The 21822-nt window shown below is 28.2% G+C and overlaps 3 protein-coding genes across 4 annotated transcripts; 2 read left to right on the top strand and 1 right to left on the bottom strand.

The window, feature by feature from the left end:
* Window positions 1-1566: 1566 nt before the first annotated feature.
* On the top strand, window positions 1567-7901 carry PRHA (pathogenesis related homeodomain protein A). Of its 2 annotated transcripts, XM_068626142.2 has the most exons (11): window positions 1567-1789; window positions 2957-3511; window positions 4549-4714; window positions 4929-5052; window positions 5130-5242; window positions 5355-5693; window positions 6022-6255; window positions 6406-6495; window positions 6696-6746; window positions 7133-7369; window positions 7531-7901. In XM_068626142.2, the coding sequence occupies exons 2-11, from the start codon at window positions 2979-2981 to the stop codon at window positions 7780-7782; spliced, it is 2139 nt and encodes a 712-aa protein (XP_068482243.1). In that variant the 5' UTR covers window positions 1567-1789; window positions 2957-2978; the 3' UTR covers window positions 7783-7901. The 2 variants fall into 2 exon arrangements, with proteins under 2 accessions (XP_068482243.1, XP_090151720.1); XM_090295594.1 differs by lacking the exon at window positions 4549-4714 and having other exon boundaries at window positions 1573-1789.
* A 3921-nt stretch (window positions 7902-11822) lies between these two features.
* On the bottom strand, window positions 11823-13008 carry LOC137821148 (protein CHLOROPLAST IMPORT APPARATUS 2). The gene has a single exon (XM_068625607.2). It carries the CDS (start codon window positions 12615-12617, stop codon window positions 11823-11825), a length of 795 nt encoding a protein of 264 aa, XP_068481708.2. The 5' UTR covers window positions 12618-13008.
* Window positions 13009-17223: 4215 nt separating this feature from the next.
* Window positions 17224-18018, top strand: LOC137821660 (uncharacterized). The gene has a single exon (XM_068626360.2). It carries the CDS (start codon window positions 17297-17299, stop codon window positions 17846-17848), a length of 552 nt encoding a protein of 183 aa, XP_068482461.1. The 5' UTR covers window positions 17224-17296; the 3' UTR covers window positions 17849-18018.
* The last annotated feature ends 3804 nt before the right edge of the window (window positions 18019-21822 follow it).

Raw genomic sequence — 21822 nt, 5'->3', positions numbered from 1 at the left:
AAAAAATTATAAAAAATATATTTTTTAAATTGAATTTCTAAAAACGGCTTTAAGAGTTAGTTTAAAAAAAATATTTTAAACTATAAATGAATTTTTAAAACTTATTCTAAAATAATTTTAAGGCAAATAGAAGGACAATATTAGTAAGATTTATAAATTGGTATAAATTATTGTTATATTTTTGTTAAAAAACATATAACTTAGTCATTTGCATTCATTTATATATTTATATCCTACATTATTAAAATTTTATATTATATTAATTTATTATTTTTTGCATTAAAGTATTTATTGTTACTGAAAATTCTTATATTTTTTATTAAAAATTATACATGAATATTAGGATAGATTTGACTAAGAATTTTCTGATCAATTTTTTTAATGTAATCTATGAAATTAAATTTTACTTTAGTTTTGAGTCTTATTAATGCATGATTTTATATATGCAATTTAATAATATTTTGTATATTGTTTAATTATTATTAAATTCCACTATGATTCAATTATGTGAAAAAAGTTAAACTTTAAGCCATTGATATGGTCATGTTACTATTCCAGTTTTAAAATAATTGTTAATTGTTGTTATTGTACTTTAAATATCTTAAGTAAATTCTACATGCATATTAAAACCATACAAACTTAAATGTTTATACCAATTAAAACAAGATTCTACTGTGTCTTAAAAAATTATTTTAGAACATTATGTTAGATTTCGTAAACTCATTACATAACTCAAAGACTAAAGTCATCATAACATAAATTTATTCTTCCATTTTAGCCATAGCTTATTTTTAAAAAAAAATCCTTTAAATTTAAAGCAATGTATTTTTACCTCTTTAATTTAAAATTGATTTTGTTTTCATCTCTATCATGTAAAAAAAATACAATTAAAAATGTTATCTCATGACTTGTTATAATTTTATATAATTTTTAAATACTTTACACTTTTTATTAAACTCTCACTCTATTAGGTGAAAGTTGTAATAATACTTGTTTTAAACATAATTTATGTCATGATATTATCAAAATTTAAACAATAAACCACTTGGTTAAAAACAGAATATTAGAATTTGATTATAGAGATAAAAAAGTTAACTATAAAAAATTAAAAATCAATTTAAATTTTGAAAAAACATAAAACAAATTTATTACAAAACTATTTTTTTTTTCTCTTTCTCAAAGACAAGTGTGTGCACTCAACCCTACTAACCAAGTAACCATTTTCTTTGGCTTCCAAAACCATCCAAATCTTATATTAGTTTTATGTCGGAAACTAGTTGGAGACACTTCATTGAGTTCATTCTCATTGGCTCCACACACTGAAAAAAGTTAACACATCAGGGATTTGAGTTCTCCAAAGAACACTTTTGTTTTTGTTTGACCTAGGTAAAAAATACTGTTTTGATATAAATAGATATTAATGTAAAAGTTTTTCTTAATTTTCAGTCCCAAAAAAATTCTTTAACATAATGTTTAAAAGAGTTATTGTAAATTTTAATGAATTCAGTGTACATGACAATTAATCTATCAGTTAATATATCATTTAATAGGGACAAACAAAAACAAAAAAGAACACTTTTTAGTGACTGGAATAGTCATTGTAAGGTGTAATATACACACCAAAACAAAGGTTAGTGTTTAAAAGTGAAGAGAAAGAAAAGAAGCAGCATAAGAAGCTTGCCGTGGGTGGTGGTGATGCTTCCGGAACAGCCACACCATCGCCGGTGACTGTTCTGTGCATTGGGAATCAAAGACCCAGTTTCAATTCAAACCATTCACTCAATAAAAGGTTAGTTTCACTTATTTATTCAAAGTTCTAAGCTTAAATTCCCTTTCTTTCCCTTGTGATACTGCTTCAGAGCAATTCAAAGTTCAGATCTTTACCCATATTTTTTCTTCCATTGCAGGTTGGTTTCTCTTATTGGCCTTAAACTCATGTGGGTTCCTTTTGTTTTGGCTTGGAACTTTGTGGGGCTCAGCTAAGTCTAGGCCTTGGCGTTACTTTGTAGACCAATTTACCACACTAATCACTTAGCTTCTCTAACCATAAAGTTCTTGTTTTTTTTTTAATATTGAATTGTGGTTCTGAGAGAGATTGGGAAAATTATGATCACTGAATTTTGAGGTTCTTTTAGCCTTCGAAGTGATCAGGTTCCTGTAGTCTTCATGCCTAAGATGTTTTCTTCTTCATTGAATTGGTCGAGTGATTCTTGAATTAGTGTTCTTCTTCTGTGTCTTTTTCATGTGTTGTTGACCATGCGGTGCTTGAAATGTTTTCTGGCTCCTCTTGAGCTGTATGTGCTTGGCAGTGTTGCATCGGGGTTTTCATGAACTATTTGTGTAGGTTATCAATTACTATGCTGTTGATGATTGTGGCTTGATTTCCTGGGGTATTTTGAAGTGGGTGTTTTCACTCATCATTACCTTGGGTTAATTTCTTACCCCCTTTTGAAATACTCTTTCTGACTTTGTATGCTTATGTATTTGGATTGATTTACTGCGAGTAAACACTATGTTGGTTTGTCAGTTTTGGGATAGGATAGGATGTTCCCTCTTAGGTATACTTGCAATGGAATGGTGCAACCAAAATGCATAAACTTGGTTCTGTGTGAATTTGGTTACAATGATATCTTTCATCATCTTATCATTTGCTAACATGGATTCATAAGTCAGGGTTCTAGTCGTGTATGAAATTGTCAATGCTTTAATCAATTGAACTGCTCTTGGTATTTCCTATGAAGCATTGTTATTTTAAGTGTATGATAAAATGTTTTGTATGTTATATCTTAACAATGGAAAAGAAGTAATACTACTGATTTTCATTTGAAAGTGCAAGTAATCATCTTTGTGTGTGTTTTTATTTGTACAAAATATATGTTGGCATAGAAATATGTTGAGTTCTTGGTTACTTGTTCTTTTGATGTCACTATTTATCAATTTTATGTCTGTGCATCAGGCGTGATTCATAATCAAATAATATGCGGGATGCGGAGAATTTAAATAAGAAAGGATCTATAAAATCCTGTTACTCAAAGGAACAGATTAAGTCCAAGCTATTATCATCAAAATTAAAAACAAGTAGCACAAAACACCGAAAAAAGGAACACAAAGAGAAGTCAAGATCTCATAAATACAGAGTTGGTACGAACAGATCAAAGAAAAGAGTTGTTGATTCTTCTATCAAGGCACCACTTGAGGACTCTTCAAATAAAAGAGTGATTATTCGAAAAACTCTCCATAAAACTGATGGGAACTCTTCACGGATGGTGTCTTCAACAAGGCTACAAGGAAGAAAAAATCCTCATAGTTCTAGAAAAGAGGGCAATGGTGTTGATGAGGAGGCAAAAATTAAAAAACGTAAGAGCAGCAAAAAGAAGAATAGTCAAAGGGACAACATGGATCATGACGATGCTTCACGCCTTAAAAGGAGAACAAGATACCTCTTAATCAAAATGAAGTTGGAGCAAAACCTTATTGATGCTTACTCTGGAGAAGGTTGGAAGGGTCAAAGGTATGGAACAATTTTTCTTTAGCATATATATTTTCTAAATGTTTGATAAATGAAATGCAAATATTAATCTTTAAATGATTGAATGAGATTTAGACCTCCCTTCTACAGTTTCAGAAGAATTTGTGAAGGGATTTTTTTTAAGTAGGAAAAATGTATTCACTTCACAGTATCACACTAAGCAAATGTAGATATATACCCTTTTTACATTGGTAGGATAATCATGGCAGTGTTGTGTATGATACATAGTTTCTCCATCAATAGAAAATAGATAATATAAGGAAATTATACAACTTGTGAAGAAAATATATGAATTTCTAGACTCTAGCCATTGTCAAGGACAACTAAAAATTTGTTTACTCTAATTAATTTACATGTAAGCTGACAATTTGAGGGAACCATACTTTGTCAAAAATGAAATAGCAAAGACAAACAATTCATAATCAACATTACCTTGGGATCCTTAGTAGGACCTGTTTCTGTCTTGTGTTTACCATGTGTCATGTCTTCACACGGATATTTTAGAATGCTTTTAGACAATTTAATTTGTCCTGGAACTACTAACCTTCGATGTGTTTTCAAACTATTTCTGTGTCTCAAAATAGTGAAAATTACCAGCGGAACAGAAAACAAAAGAGATCGAGAAATAGATGCTTTTTGAAAGAAACTTTATTGAAGTTTTTGAAATGACAATACATTTTATCATGGTTCGGTTAAATTAGATAGAAGATAATGTATAATTCTTCAAGCGATAAGTTTTTGAAAAGTTTATTTATAACATGGTATTAGAGCTTCTATTGCTAATAAGTCATGAGTTTGAACCCTGCCACCCATTATTTTAAGTAAATGTTGAATTTCCGCCTAAGGTAGGCTTGTGCATTGTACACACACTTCAAGCCCACTCATGAGCCTTGAACTAATTAACTTAAGCTTTTGGAGCAATGCAGTGTGATCTTTATTGAAAAGAAACAACTAAATTTTAGAATTCAAAACTTTCCCTTGAGAAATAGTTTGGTGACTAATCATTATTCTTGTCACAGTCGGGAGAAGATTAGGCCAGAAAAGGAGCTACTAAGAGCAAAAAAGCAGATTTTAAATTGTAAACTTAGTATTCGTGATGTTATACGCCAACTGGATTCTCTTAGCTCTGTGGGTAGTATTGAAGATTCTGTCATTGCTCCAGACGGATCTGTTTATCATGAACATGTGAGCAAGTGTCAAAACTACATATACTTGTACTACGTTATCTTTTTGCATTCTTTCCTGTTCAAGACCTTTTATGACGCTTTGTATCTTGTTTTAATTTTCTGATGGGGAATCATTAATTTTTACTGTTCTTATGTTGAATCAACTCTTTCGGAGAAGAGATGGTTCACCATTTCAAAAGTCGATTATAAATTTTTCTGTTTTCTTCATCTAGATATTCTGTGCCAATTGCAAACTACATGAAGCTTTCCCAGATAATGATATTATACTCTGTGATGGCACATGCAATCGTGCTTTTCACCAAAGATGTCTCAATCCTCCTTTGGATACTGAAAATAGTGAGTTCCTGTTTACACTAGTAAACTTGTTCTGTAACCTTTATTTAGAAAATAAATTGCTTAATTATACATTGCAGTTCCTCCTGGAGATCAAGGCTGGTTTTGCAAGTTTTGTGAATGTAAGATAGAAATAATAGAGTCAACAAATGCCCATCTTGGGACTCAATTTTCCTTGGACAGTAGTTGGCAGGTTTTTTACCTTTAATAATCTCTTATCCACCAATTTTTCTGATTTCAACTTCGCTTTTGATATAGTTATTCTTACTGGCCCAAGTAATAATATCTTTCTTCCACAAATTAAGGATGTATTCAAGGAAGAGGCTGCTATGCCTGATGGTGATATTGCATTACTAAATCCAGAAGAAGAATGGCCATCAGATGATCCTGAAGATGATGATTACAACCCAGAGAGGAAAGAAGACAGCCACAGCATCAATACAGAAGGTGCTGATGAAAATTCATCCAATGATTCAACCAGTTCTTCGAGTTTGTGGCCTTTGAATGGAGAATGTCCTCCAGTAGATGAAGACCTTAGTCATGAATATTATTCTGTGAATAGTTTCATTGATTCTGATGAATCTGGGGAAATAGCATGTGGCCGTAGGCAGCGTAAAGCCGTTGACTACAAGAAACTGTACGATGTGAGTATCCAAGTTCTCACTCAACATAAGCAAAGTTGACAAATTCAGCCTTAAGTTAATAATTCAAAATTTAAGGCTTTCGTTAAGTCACTGCCTGCCATTTAATAACTGGTACAAACTACAAAGTGTTTGTCTTTCTTATGTTTTGGGTTGGAAAATTTTGTTTACATTACTGATTTAAAAATAATTTTCCAATTGGATGTACTTTTTGCCCTTTGTTGTGCAGATGGAAATTTTGTGTTGTTTGTGCATGAAAATGCTACTAAAAGATAGAGCTCTCCATTTTCTTCTCTGGTTATCAGTTTCATTTGATTTAACATCTTTTCAGGAAATGTTTGGGAAGGATGCTCCACCTTGTGAGCAAGTGAGTGAAGATGAAGACTGGGGTCCTGGCAAAAGAAAGCGAAGAGAAAAGGAGTCTGATGCTGTTAATACTCTAATGACTCTGCATGAAAGTGAAAATAAATATCACAATAATGAGAGCAATGATAGAATAAGAGAGGGTTCTTCAGGCTTACAAATAAGAAGATCTTGTTTCAGAATTCCACTTGATGCAGTTGAGGTATCACTTGTGGCAATTCCTGTAGTCATCTTTCTTAATTGTCATTAACCCCCTCCCTCCCCTCCTTTGAAATTCCAGTGGACAACACATAGAAATAGCTATATATGCACAAATGGTGTCTGTTAATTGTTTTGTAATGAAATGTGCCAGAAACTTCGCCAAGTTTTTGCAGAGAACGAGCTTCCTCCTAGATCCGTGAAGGAAGGTCTTTCAAAAGAGTTGGGACTAGATCCTGAAAAGGTTATGCCTCGCATTCTCTAGTTGCATCTTGTTTCTATTCTAATCAAAATTCATCTTATAGCAGCAATAACTTTGCTAAACGTTAAGTATTCAACTGAAAATATTGTACTATTTCTATCTGCAACTTACTGCCATTGTTTTTGGTCTTTATTCATGTCTTGATCTGTTCAAACTCTGAAACTAATGTCTTAGAAATGCAGGTTAGCAAATGGTTCAAAAATGCACGTTACCTGGCACTTAAAACCAGAAAGGTAAGCTTTACCATTAACCTTTTGCTCTGTCTTTTTTCAGTTTATGAGTAACATTGTTTCTCTTTTATTTGTTCTTTCTCTGATTCATAGTTCTTAAGAAATTCTGCTGTATGTCTCCGTTGAATGATCATCATCCATGTAAACATCTTTTAGTGTTGATATACTTATAATCAGTTGGTGAATAAGATTTACAATATTCAGGTCAGATCATAGGCAATTAAGAATAATATATTGAATAGGAGGTTATATGATGAAGATAAGGATTCATTTGCCATTTTGTTCATATTAATTTGTTAATAACGTAGCATCTTTTTATGACAAAAATTAAGAAATTGTTTTGTTCTTGGAATTTGCAAAGAAGTCTGACATAAGTGAGTTTTGTTCAGTATGAATCAGAAGAACAGCTTCAGAGTTCCACATCTCAGATATCAAAGGATTCTACATCTCCAAACATGCAGAAAGACGAACTTCTGGAACCAGAAGTCCCCAAAATTACTCTGATGCATTCCCAGAAGGATGGTCAAAACATCACAGGGCAAGAGAAAAATAAATTATCTAACAGTCTTTTGAAGAAAAGGAAGAAAAAACCATCTCCACCTCTATCAAGAGAAAATAGCAACAAGGTGCATTTCTTGCAGATCACTTGAGAAAGGGTTCTCTGAAATGATCCATATTTATTTATTCATTATTACTGATAAAGAAAAAACTAAACTTTGTGAAAGGGTGGCCTATGTTGTTGGAAGTTTTATTAATAATTTGTTGCTCTTTGGTGTTCTATGTTCAGGACTCTATGGAGATGAGTGATGATGTTAATTTGAAGAAACTTTTGAAAGAAAGGAAAAGAAGGGTAAATTTTACATATGAAGGAGACTCTGAGGTAGCAGAGTTGGAATTTGAAAGACTGAGCAAAGTGAAGAGTAAAGTAGATAGCATGAAGCAAAAACTAAGTGAAGTTCAATATTGCAGAGCTAAGGGATCAAATGAACCCTCCATTATATATGTTCCCACAGCCCAATTAAGGGAAAAGGTTGACTAATAATTATATTTTTTTATTACATTTTTCACATGATATGATATGATGAAAGTTTGATGTAAATGAACATGTAACAATCTCTTATAAGTTATTGATATTAGGAAATGTCCATTTAGGTATTACAAGGTATTTAGTCTCATAAACTTTGAATAAAACACTTCATGAATAGAGAATCTAACTCATTTGCTGTCAAAAAAAGAATATCTAACTAACTTTAGTATTTAATTATAAATTATAACTTAATAATATTTAAATAAATAGTAATTAATGAATACAATACCAAAAATTTATTAAAATATAAAATTTAGATATTTTAAATATTTAATAAAAAGTATGACCTAATACTACAAGAAAATCGTGCTGATAAAAAAAACTAAAAGATAATTAAATAGGAACCAAATTTAGATAAAAATAATAATTAGTCACTGTATTGACTAAATTATATACTAATTTAAAGATTAAAAAATTATTGATATCTAAGGTGTTTTCTATTATTAATAAAATATTGTAAAATGGTTTCTAAATTAGTATTTAAATTAGCTACCGAAGTTTTAACTACTAATATTTTAGATATTAAATTAGTCTCTAAAAGTCTAATAAAGACTAATTTAGAACATAAGTAGTTAGTAGCTAAAACCTTAATAGTTAATAGTTAGATACCGATTTGGAAACTATTATAGTTTCTAAACTTTTATTAATAATAGAAATTATTTTAGATATAAGTAATTTTATTTTTATAAAGTAGTCTTTAATATAGTCAATATAATGTCTAATTATTTTGGTCTCTAAAATTATTTTTTATTTAATTATTCTCTTTGTAGTGTAAGAGATATTTAGATTGAGTATTAATGAATAGAATATTGATTTCAATTTGGAATTCATAAATATTTAAAAATAGGAAACTTTTATTTTGATGAACAAACTTGGGAAGTTTTGATTAAAGTATGAGATAGTTATGGTTAGATACTTTTTTTAAAGCATAGGTTGTTACGCAATTTATTTCATACTAGTTAATACATCTGCCCAATCAATTGCATTCATTACAGCCACAGTTATTTATTTCAAATTAGGTCATTAAAATAGGATTATATAATTGCTCTGAATTATGTAATTTAGGATATAATTCTAAAGTCCTCAATATAAATAAAACTATTTTAAATTATATAATTTCAAATATATTTTAAATAATTCTATATTACGTAAAATTGTGTGTTTTATTATGAAATGTTATTATTACAGGGTAAAAGAAGAAAAGCCCTGAAAATAAATAGGGTATATGCAGTTCTTGAATTGGTGTTTTTTTTTCATGAACTTCTACATTTTTTTCCTCCATCCCTACATTTATGTATAATTACAAAATTGTCTCTAGAACTTTTTAAAAATCCACAACGCATCATATCGTGGTGACTATTTTTTTTTCTTTTTTATTTTAAAAAATAGTTTTCGGATTACATAATATAAAAGTCAATCTCAGATTACTTTGATAGTTATTTTTCATATTATTCAATTTGAAAATTTTTATATTGGAGATCCCACGTCGACTAGAGATGATGACATTTCATTATATATAAGTGGGTGCAAACCTTAATCCTATGAGTCGGTTTTAGGCAATTGCTTCCTGCACCATATCACTGCACCCGATATCAGCGCAAAAGACGAAACTGTCCTTAAAAAAAATTTCCAAAATATGTGTTCCAGATTTTTTTTTCCGGAATGAAATTTTATATTACGGATTTTTTTATCCGGAATGAGTTTTTCATTCTTGTTTCCAAATTTTCATTTCTGAAACACAATAATTTCTTTTCTGGATTTGTTTTTCCGGAATGTATTATTTTTCAAGTCTGGAACTTTTTGTCCGAAATAGAATTTTAATTTTTGTTTCCAGATTTTTATTTTCGGAACTCAATAATCACTTCTGGATTTATTTTTCTGGAATATATTATTTTCAATTCCGGATTTTTATTTCCAGAATTAAGAGTATTTTTGGAAATTAAAAAATATGTTGGGTGTAGGAAGCATTTGTCTTGGTTGTATGAGATTGAGTTAAGCTTAAAGTCAACTTCGTAATACTTTATTCTTTGGGAAAAAAAATTAGATTGTATAATCCATAATGTATTAGAAATGTTCTCATACAAGAAAAAAAAAATACAACAAAAGCAGTGCATGAAAAGAGTGAAATACATTAAAAAAAATAAAAATCTAATACAGAATCACAAAGACACTATAAAATACTCTCAAACGTTATATACAAATTAGATTGGTGAAACTATATTGGTTAAATCTTATTTAGTTGTGCTTAAAATTAAATAGGCTACTATTGGTTTTTATCTTTTGTAATTTTGTATAAAATATATATTAATTATAGTAGCTAGTGGAAACACATATTTTTTTTTACGTATATGTAATTTTTCAATTTAAATAATTTGATTTTAAGAAATATACAATTTTAGAATAATGATTTAAAAGATATATTAGTTATTTTAAGTGTGAAAATCACGTAAGTATATTAAATTTAAAAGAATATTTAGTTTTAAAGTAATGATTTAAAAAACTATAAGTTATACGTATTAGTGATTTTAGTAGGAAAGTTACAAGATTTAGGGTGAGAAATTGTACAATTATGTATTCTATCAAGTAATTTTTTTTGTCTTTCTTTTTTTCCTTCCCATTAATTTTGATGGTTATGTTTTAAGTGTATGAAATTAATTTTCCCAACACCATTTTCAAATTTAATTAATGCATGTGACAAGTATAAGATTTAGAAAAATATATATTTTATCGTTAAACTCAAAGATAACTCTCAAAACAATCATTATTTTAAACTTTTAGTTCATAAAATTAGAGGTAAGCTATTTCAATAAAGGTAGATTTAGTCTAATTTTGTTGAATTTGATTAGATTAAATTTATTTATTTTATTTATCAATTCAATCTCGTCTCACACCATTATAATTGATAGAATACAATAATCAAATTAAGAATTTTCTTTTTAATTAACCAATATTTTAATATTTCTTATTTTTCACAAGTTAGTAATGCTTTTAAGAGAGACAGTGGCAAGTTAATATAATCCTAAGAAAGAAAGTTAAAGATAATATTTAGCTATAACAATAACATACGTGTGTTATAAATAGAATTTACAAAATAATATTCACATTATTATAAATATATGTTTTTTATAATAGAAAAATAACATTTTTACATTTATTGTATAATTTGATTATATTAATGCAGATTGATCAGATTTAAAACTTATAAATTTATAACAATTTAATTTTAATCAAGTGAAGAAAGGTCCATTCAAAATGCGAAAAAAAAAATGTAATTAAATTGAAATTGAGTTGGATTAGATAAACATGTAACGCAGCTCTTCTACACTCTACATGTAATGAAATCAAATATTTTTATTATATTAATTTCCACGCAAAAAAATATTTAAGATATATTGAATTAAATGTTGACAATTTAACGGAATAAAAAATGTGAAATTATTTTATATGTACTATTTTTTCTATCTTTTAAAATTATTCCTTTTATTATTTTTAAGTTGTTTTTTGTTAGGAGTTTTATTTTTTATTTAATTGCTATCTACTATGACGCAGAAACAAAAATAATAAAAATAGAAAATTTAAAAATTTTATTAAAATGAAAAAAAAATTGTTAGATTAAAAAAAAATCGTAAATAAAGGAATGGAGTTTATAAAACTCAAACACCAGTAGGACATGTATTTGTGAAGTATCCAATTCAAAAAATATTTGCTAGATTTCTGACAATTTTAACACGATTCTAACACAATTTAAAAAAAAAATACATTAATTTTCTTAAAAGTTAAATTTATTGTATAAATTTTTATTATAATTATATAAATAAAAAATAAATTATTTTAAACCAAAACATATATTTGTACACATAAATCTCTATTTTTCTGTGAATTTATATAATTCATAATTATATAATATATAGATTATATAATATATAGATTTGTTTATTTGATATGCGTCTAATATGATGACTACTACCAAATTTTCTTAAACTTTTATTCTTCTAGATTTTAAAACGTGGGGCGACGTCGTTTCCTGGAAAACCACCGGCGAACGGCGACCCCCGGTCCGACCAAGCTTTCTGAACGTCGTCGCAATTCAACTTCAATAGTGAACCCTTACTCAATCCCTCCTCTGATAATTTCTTCAACACCTTCTTCTCCTTCTTCTTCCTTTTCGTCGGAACCAAATTCTCCGTCGTAGCGTTCTCCATTGGCGGCGAAACTTGAAGCATGTCAACCACAAGAAAGTTCCACCACTTCGAATCGTCGTGAACTCGCCGGAGCGCCCTCACCCAACTGAACTCTCCGTGGGAGAAGCGTTCTTCATTGGCGCCGCAGTCGGCATCTTCCACTCTGCTTCTCCCCATGATGCTATCGATCCCTTCCTCGATTTCCTCCTCCAGCATCGATTCGCAATCCAACTCTTCCCTCTCCAAATCCAAATCTACTTCCTCACAATTCGCGTTCTTCTTCTTCTTGTTCCTCTCTCGCGCGCCGAAGGACAACCTGTTAGGTTCCGTTTGGAAGCGGCGTTTGCTTTCGAAAGAGAAGGCGTCGCTGTCGATTGCATCATATTCTCTGAACACTAACAACGGTTCCGACGAGTCCTTGTAACACTCCTGTATCGGTTTGATGAACTTTTCGGAGTTTTTGAGGTTTCTGGTAGAGAAGAGGCTGGGATACGCTGCGGCGAGGAGTATGGTAGCTTCGTTGTAGTTTTGGTTGGGCCGCTTTCGGAGGGTCCGAAGTTTTTTGGTGAAGGTTGGTGAAGTGAGGGTAGATGTGGTTGAATCCATAGCTTCTTCCCCAACTTGATCTCATTGGTTCAACTCAAGTAAAACAAAACAAAAAAAGAAGAACTTGATTGAAGAAGAAGGTATTTGAAAGAAGGTTTTTTGAATTGTGGAGAAGATAAGGGCATTTCGGAAGGTGCAAAACCCTAAACCCAATGAGTTGACAATAAAAGTTGTTGTTTTGTTTTATTAGGTTAAAAAAAGAGTGTGGTGTTACACCGCCAAAGAAAGTGGATAGATGTTATGAGTAATGTTATGGAAGAGAAGAAGGAAAAATAATAAAGAAAATTGTGATGATGATATATGAATATACTTAATAGGGTTTGGAGTGTCTCATAGTGTTTGTAGAAAAATAAGGTGAAAATAGGAAGAAAGAATTCTTAGATTTCTTTTCCCTTAAATATTATAAATTAACTTCTCCTTTTATTTTTATATTTTAATTTGTAATATCTTTTCTTACATTAATAAAAACATATTGTTTCAGTTATGCTTCGAAATTAAGCTAAATTGACTGAATTTCGATAGTAAGTTTTAGAAACAAGTGTTCATTTGTTTTAAAATAAGTGTTCATTTGTTCTGAACTGGTTGATTTCATTAGTTGTGTTATTTTAGTGGAGAAATTACCGATTTTCTGAACAATAATGATAGCAAAGAAAAAGGGAAAAAATTGTTATATCTAAGAATGAGATATATATAGAAAGAACAGCGTTGAATAAGATATAGTATAAGGAGCAATTATAGGTAAAGGCCAAAAAGAATGGTGTGTGAAATGAAGCAGAAGTGTAGGAGATGATGAGAATGTTGTTGTAGCAGAAGTGGCAGAAAGAAGGGTGATGGAGATGAGAAGGAAGGAAAAGACAATGCTCAGCTTCATTATTGGACCACTCATGTCTCTTTTCTATTATTATTACTTGTTTTACCCAATCAATTTCATTATTTTAAACATTAAAAACATTACTTACTACTACAAAATGTCTCATTTATGTCATCATTAATCCATATAATAAATATATACAATAATACTTTCTTGCTAATCCATATAACACTTTTTAGGTCGGTTTACTTGGATTCAATGAAGAGTCACAAATTTTTACTCAATTAACCAAAATTTGATGTAGAATGTTAACTTTTAAGATAAACTACATTTTATCTATAGTGAAAATTTATAAGTATAAAAGAGTACTTTTATAATTCATAAATAATTTTATTTACACATTTAAAAAAATCATTAAATAAAAATTAATTTTTGAGAAAAAATAATTAATTATTATATTATTTAAATTAAAGATTTTTTTACAAATTAAAAAATTATTAGTATTTAAAATAATTTTTTATATTATTAATAAAAATTTATAAAGTATTTAACTTTTAGTTATTAAGATTTTAGCTACTAACTACTTATATTCTAAATTAGTTTCTATTAATCATTTAGAGACTAATTTAGAATTTAAAATATTAGTAGCTAAAATTTTGGTAATTGATTTAAATATAAATTTAGAAATTGTTTTATAATATTTTATTAATAATATAAATTATATTTAATTTAGTTAATATAGTGAATAATTATTTTTTATTTTTAAAATTAGTTATTATATAATAATTTTTTTGAAGTGACAATTTTTAAATCAGTGTTGACTTAGATTTTATGTAGAATAATGTTAATTTTAAAATTAATTTAAACTAATTTAGAAAAAAAAATTATAAATTTTAAGTAATTGAAGTAAGAAGTATTGAAGATGTAAATATTTTAGTAAATAGTATTATTTTTTGTAATCTTTTATGTCAGACCAATAACCATTAAATTTCTTTTTATGCCAAAAATTCCAAAATAAGAAGTTTGGTGTTAAATTTCACATTTTATTTGTAAAAAAAAAGTATTAATTGCAGTAACCTGTATAATAACCAATTTTAAATTTAAATAAGAAAAATCAATTTTAAATTTTAAAAGTATTTTCAATTCATCACTCAAAGATGGGGTCATGGAAACATGTGTTAAGAGGGTGCAACTTAAACAACCTTTGATCTTTTCCCAAATTGTTGCATAATCACAGTTACTTCTAATCATAAAACTATTATGTACACTTCAACTTAAAAGTTGATAACTAAAATAATAATTTTCATGACACAAAAAATAAATATTTATTTTATATATAAAATATATTCCTCATATAACAAGAAATATTATGATAAATAACTTAATAAAAATATTTTTCTTTCTTCATTCAACTTACCTAACAAAGGTTAAATTTATTAGAGTTCAAATTGATTACGTTAAGAGGATAAATCGTTTTAATTATATCCAATATTCATTCAACTACTCTTCTAAAGGATTACATATTTGGAATTAAAAATACTACAAATAATGTATTAATTAATACAATATTATAAGGTAATATTAATTATTAGAATAATTCATTCAACTATAACTTGAATGTTCACATCTATCTGTGGTACGTAATAAAAGAGATCTATTAATACTTATCCTATAAATATTATTGCGTGTATATTAATAATATTATTCATAAAAACTTTATATAAAAACAAATTAGAGTAAAGTTATAAGAAAATTTATTTCTTATTATAATAATTTCTATGAATATTAAATTATAAAAAAACTATTACATCAAATAATAATAATAATGTTTTAGTTAGGGAGATAAGACCTAGAGAACTATTGAAAAACTTAATCTTCCTCCCTCCTATCGGCGGTTGGTGTATGCTTCACCTTCCTCTTCCAAACTTCTTGCTACTCCTTCCGTCTCAATTGCTCGATCACTCGGTCTTCTAGGGAATACCGAATGTGGGTACCTGCAGAAGACACTTCGACGCTCAAGTCAGCAAAGGGAGTTCGATATCCGATTGTCAGATTACAATAATACATGACGTACCTACTTATTGGAATGTGCGCTATTATATTATTTTAGTGAGCCTACCTTGTTGAGCCGGATTAGTGAGGTGAATCGTGTTTAAAGGTGTATTACCTAGTTTTTAATGATGGGTTAACTTCATTGACCTTAATTGAACGTATAATTGGACCAAAAGTGTTGATCAACCCTCACGGACGTGAGACATTCAATCAACCAGATTGTGGAAGTCGAGACATGATATTAACCTTCGGTCCATATCAGTACAAATAATAATAAAGTAGTAATTAATACTTTTATGCCTTCTATTTATATTCTTTACTTTAGATATTCTTGTAGAATTTTAAAGATCTGAAGTACTTTTAAATGAACTTTGCTACATTTCTTATCCAGCTCGAGTACTTTCATCCATTGAATTTTCTACATCGCGTTCAATTTGACATTATTTATTTGTTTCATCATATTAGTCACTTTCAAATCTGGTTGAAGGTATATACAATTTTACGTATTTATCTTATCAAACACATATTAAATTAAAATTATATATATATATATACGAGAGATACATGTTTATTATCAATTTATTTAAATATATCTGTTCTTACAAGGACCTAGAAACAAACTATCTTCGTCTTCCACCCGTTGACCTCTCGGCCTTCGCTTCCGGACTCCCTTCTCGGTGTGATCTTTCGGCTTACTTGTTCTTGATTTGTATTTAGTTCGAAAATCTTTCACGTTTTATTGAATTGCTTGACGGACACTTCCCGGTCAACTTTAATTTACTCCATTTGATCTTTCGGTTTTTGGTCTCGGCTTCCTCTCACAGATGGGTGTGCGTACCTGAAAGGTGCTCCGATGCCAAAGTTAGATTCAGTTTTTCAAGATATTAAAATGAATTCAACCCCCTTACCTCTCAGGATGACCCTCTATTTATACTACTCTTTTATTGGGCCCAGAAGTTATTTGGGCCTTTTCTTTTTGTATTAAACATTTACTACACATACCTACATATTTGGGCCCAGTTTCATGGGCTTTTGCTTAATAATAATTTCCATTCTATTTTATTTCTTTCGTTATTTAGTTTACTTTCGGGTTGAGCTCTCGGCTTAGTACACCTTGCTTTCGGTCGGCTTAGTACACCTTGCTTTCGGTCCAATCTCTCGGCCCAGTACAATATCCATCTCAATATATCACTAAATTTATTTTAAAATAAATGTTATAAAGTAGTATTTTTCATAAAGTGTGTGAAACAGAGTAAGATATAATATTTTATGCATGTTAAAGAAGAAAAGTGCATTTTAACACAACAAGAATATGACATTTATATATTTGAAGAAATAACCACGTAAATCATCTTTGAAGAGTTATTAGAGTATCAATAAAAAAATTAAAAAGTGGAGATGCAATGAGGGACTTAAATTTCATTGTAACAGAGAAAATATAATACTTATATATCTTAAAAGAATAAAACAAAATACTTATACATTGATCTTAAACAATTAGACATTTTTGAAGGTAGAATATGTCCCTCCTTAATTATAGTGAGTGATAACAAAACGTGAGAAAATATAGTTGCATAACTGGATTGAAGCAAAGAAAAAGAGAGAAACATGGAGGAACACAAAACAACAACCTCAAAATATATTTTGTGCTAAGATTAAGCATTGAACAATAACCAATCCCTAATTAGTTTTGACTTTTTCACTATAAATAATTTCCCTATGGCTAAGTGATTTCTCATCCTGGTGAGCAACACACAAAACCAAACCCTAGAAGAGAAGAAGAAGAAATTTGTAACGTTCGTTCCAATAATACAAAATGGAACGCTCCACAAAACTCTTCTGGGTGTTGGTTCTGTGTGTTGCTGCAATGGCGCACCAGGGAACTGCACAAGAACTATTAAGAGGGAAGAGCTTGATCAAGAATGTGTGCTCAATCTCCCCAAGCAGAGATCTCTGCGTTCAGGTTCTCTCTTCTGACAAACTCAGAAGCCCTGATGCAAACCTTAAAGACTTGGCAATCATTTCTCTTAGGGTTGCTGCCACCAACGCTTCTGGGATCCTCAGCGAAGCGAAAACGCTAATCGATGACGACAACCTTAGCCCTGATGTGCAGCAAGGTTTGGCGGATTGCAAGGAAACCATTCTGGACGCAGAGAGCCAGCTGGAGGACACCATTGCTGCTATGATGGTGGATTCCGATGCCGAAACATCGCTTTGGCTCAAAGCTGCTTTGGCTGCAATCGACACGTGTGACGCCTCCATCCCCGGAGACGACGACATTCTCTCCGTTCAGAGCGCCGTCTTCCGCAAGCTCTGCAACATTGCCATCACCGTCAACAGGCTCATTGTTCATCCCATTTTATTCTGAAAACCTTCGCTCATGTTTGTAACCATTTTCTTCATCTTGTGCATGTCAATCTTAAACCGAGTTCTGCATGTTGTTGCCCAACATGAGGGCTCCAACGAATGAACACGAATAATGTGATGATAGGTTGAATCCTTGTTCGTTGAAAATCTTTATTTGATGAATTTGGATCATCTTTGTTTTTGGTTCTTATACGTTCTTCATCCAACACGTAATAATGGTGGATGAGATTTTCCTTAGAAAAACATTGATAATGTTGGTAAAAGATGGTAATAAAGAGATAAAGATATTGGAAAAATACCACCTTTTAATTTTAATAACAAAATTTTATTATCATACCAATAACCAATCTAGGAACACTTTTCACTGTTACACTTGTTTCTTATTCACACTCACGCTCTACTATTGTGATTACTTTCATTGTTCCACACATTGTTAGCAATTTTTTTGTAATGTTTTCTTTATCTTCCATTCTCCAACATGTACCTAAATCTAAATCACAAGCTTGGTTTACGAACTAAAACTCAAACCAAATTTTGATTTTAAAATTAAAATTAAAATTATTATTATTATTATTATTACTATTGTTAATAATTAAAACATATATTAATCATATTTTTTATTATTATTAACGATAATAATAGTATTATTATTATTATTAATCTATACCTATACATAAAGGGGTCTCAAATTTTTTCCTATTTTATCTTTAGATTAATATTTGGTTTTATTTCAGGCGCAACTCCGTGACACGATCATTGGTAATGAAGAGATTAATATTTGGGTTCATTTTTCTATAATAATGTTCTTCTATAATAATTTATTATTTAGGTCTCTCTCCTTTTCCGTAACTATACCAACCTTTTTTAAAAATACCATTATCTTTGAGTTGATTTGAGTTCTAATGGGATCATTCATTTTTTAAATTGTTTTTTTCAATATTTCTGTAATATAAAAATGTGTATATTTAATTGTTTTAAACTGATATTCTTCTTTATTAAATAAGCATATTTTTAATTTTAAAATATTTTTATTAAATTATGAAAAACATATTGAGATTCTGAAATTGTGTATTGCTAATTTTCTTCATATTTCATCTCTTTTATTTATCTTATTTTAAACATATTTAATTAAAAATAAATATAAATATAAAAAATAAAAAATTAACACAAATAATAATATATTATTTAATTTGATTAAATTTTATATTTAATTATATAAAAATAAAAAAATAAAAAATGCGGATACATGCGAGAGCGCAGGTGTGCCCGCTAGTCCTAATAACAGTGATAATGATAATAATAATAATATTATAAACATAATATTAATAAAAATAATAATCATAATCATAATCATAAAAATATTAATTATAATAATAATAATAATATTATGTGAACACAGTTAGTTTGTATAATATAATGATTGTAAGTTTTATGTATAATGGGAAGACTTAAATTCGATACTTTTAAAAATGAATTGTTAATAATAATAATGATAATATAATGTAGAATGAAAGAATAAGCTATAATTATGGAAATGTTATTAGCACAATTAAATAATTATGGCCTAAATGTAAATACAATACTTAATAGTTGCATAAAATTATGATAAAAAGTATTGTTTAAATATTGGCATAAAAGTATGACCTAGTGCTAAAGGATATTTGTTGTAGAATCTCTACGTAAAATAAAAATGTCTTGTTGGTAATGTTTTCATTTTCCATAATTCCTTAAACAATACGTCTTCTCCCAACATCTTGTGTCCTACAATCTCATATATTCTAATTTCTTAACTTTAATTTTTAATAGTAATTTATGTTAGAAAATTTGAATGTGGAGGAGACATGGTCCCAAGTTTTAATTTCTCTTGCAGAGATGTTATATGATAAAATTGTTTGATTTGATATTGTGTGGTGTATAAATATTATATTTTTATAATTTGGAAGTTAAATATTATTTTTTATTATTGAAAATGTTCCTGAATGTTGTGATTTTTTAAATGTATGTGATTGATTGATATTTATTATATATGAATGATGAAAATTGTATGAAATTGATGTCATACATTTGGAATAATGTATGAATTATTTTTTTATAATACATTAACTATGAAAAATTTATGTTTAACCGAAATCTTCTAACTTCACTGATGATTTAAATCATATAGACTTTTTTTGAAAAAACGTTTGAAGGTCTCGAGGCTCAATTCCCTATGTAGCACCATTTACACATTTATTTCCCTATCTAGCACCCTTTTGTTTTTATTTCCCTATCTAGCACCCTTTTATTTTTTATTTCCCTATCTAGCACCATTTCATAAATAAATAAATAAATAATAATTTTTTTTTTATAATTTTAATTTTTAATACTTTAAAAATAAGTATTTTTAATGTTTAAAATAGTTAGAAATATAATTAATGAATAAAGAAATAAATTTTTACAAAATAAAAATAAAAAAGTAATAAATTAAAAATGTTTAGTTTAATTTTTTTTTAAAGAATGAAAAAAATTAAAAATTAAACTCTACAAAAACATAAAAGTTGAAAATCTATAAACATAAATTAGTATTTATTTTTATTATTATTGATGATGTAATCATGTTAATTTCAAGTAAAAAATACATGACATAATTATAAAAAAATCAAAGTCAATTAGTATTAATTAATATTGAACGCACAAATAATATTGAAGTGTTTATCTACCCTAAATGCAAAATCCTAAAAAAAACTAATGCAATTACTACCCTTAATGCTTAAAAATGAGAAGAAGAAAAATGTAAAAATAAATAAATATAGAAAATAAAAACAACAACATTGCAACAGATCTTTCTTTCCTCCAGGATATTCACGCATGTTACGAAAGACTATTTGATGGAACTCAGAAATGAAGAGTATTGACCTGCATACAGTGGTCAAATACTATGCCCAAGTCCCGACATGAAAATAACCTCAAAGGGAAGACCTAAGTCAAGTCGAATAAGGACTGATATAGACATAAGAGAACAACATGATCGAACAAAAAAATGTTCATATTGTCAAACACCATGACACACAAAAAGAACATGTCCCAACATTATTGGATTGTGCACTTCTCGTCATTAATTATGTTTCATTTCGCACAAACTATTATCAACATCTACTTATTTAGTATTGTCTTACATCTCTTATCTTTATCTTGTTTGGATTTATATTTTTTTTATATATTATATATTTATCTTATCTTGTTTTGCCTCTATTTTATATCTTATATGTTTTTAGTTATTATTTTTTCCTGCCATTGTTTATTTATTTTTGTTTTTATTTTATTATTGCTATTTTTATTTTCTATACTTATTTATTTTTGCATTTTTTTCTTATAATTTTTAAGCATTAAGTGTAGTATTTGCATTAGTTTTTTTTTTGGATTTTGCATTTAGGGTAGTCACTTCAATATTATTTGTGTGTCCATTATTAATTAATACTAATTGACTTTGGTTTTTTTATAATTATGTCCTTTATTTTTTACTTGAAATTAACATGATTACATCATCAATAATAATAAAAATAAATATTAATTTATGTTTTAATTTCTTATTTTCTTCATTCTTAAAAAAATAATTTTAAACTTCCATCTGTTCATTTATAGAAAATTATTTCATTATTATTTGTGTGTCCATTATTAATTAATACTAATTGACTTTGGTTTTTTTATAATTATGTCCTTTATTTTTTACTTGAAATTAACATGATTACATCATCAATAATAATAAAAATAAATATTAATTTATGTTTTAATTTCTTATTTTCTTCATTCTTAAAAAAATAATTTTAAACTTCCATCTGTTCATTTATAGAAAATTATTTCATTATTATTTGTGTGTCCATTATTAATTAATACTAATTGACTTTGGTTTTTTTATAATTATGTCCTTTATTTTTTACTTGAAATTAACATGATTACATCATCAATAATAATAAAAATAAATATTAATTTATGTTT

Source organism: Phaseolus vulgaris, chromosome 9 (genome assembly GCF_051622355.1).
Source record: "Phaseolus vulgaris cultivar YP4 chromosome 9, ASM5162235v1, whole genome shotgun sequence".
Taxonomy (NCBI): domain Eukaryota; kingdom Viridiplantae; phylum Streptophyta; class Magnoliopsida; order Fabales; family Fabaceae; genus Phaseolus; species Phaseolus vulgaris.
This window is presented reverse-complemented; position numbering and strand designations above follow the sequence as displayed.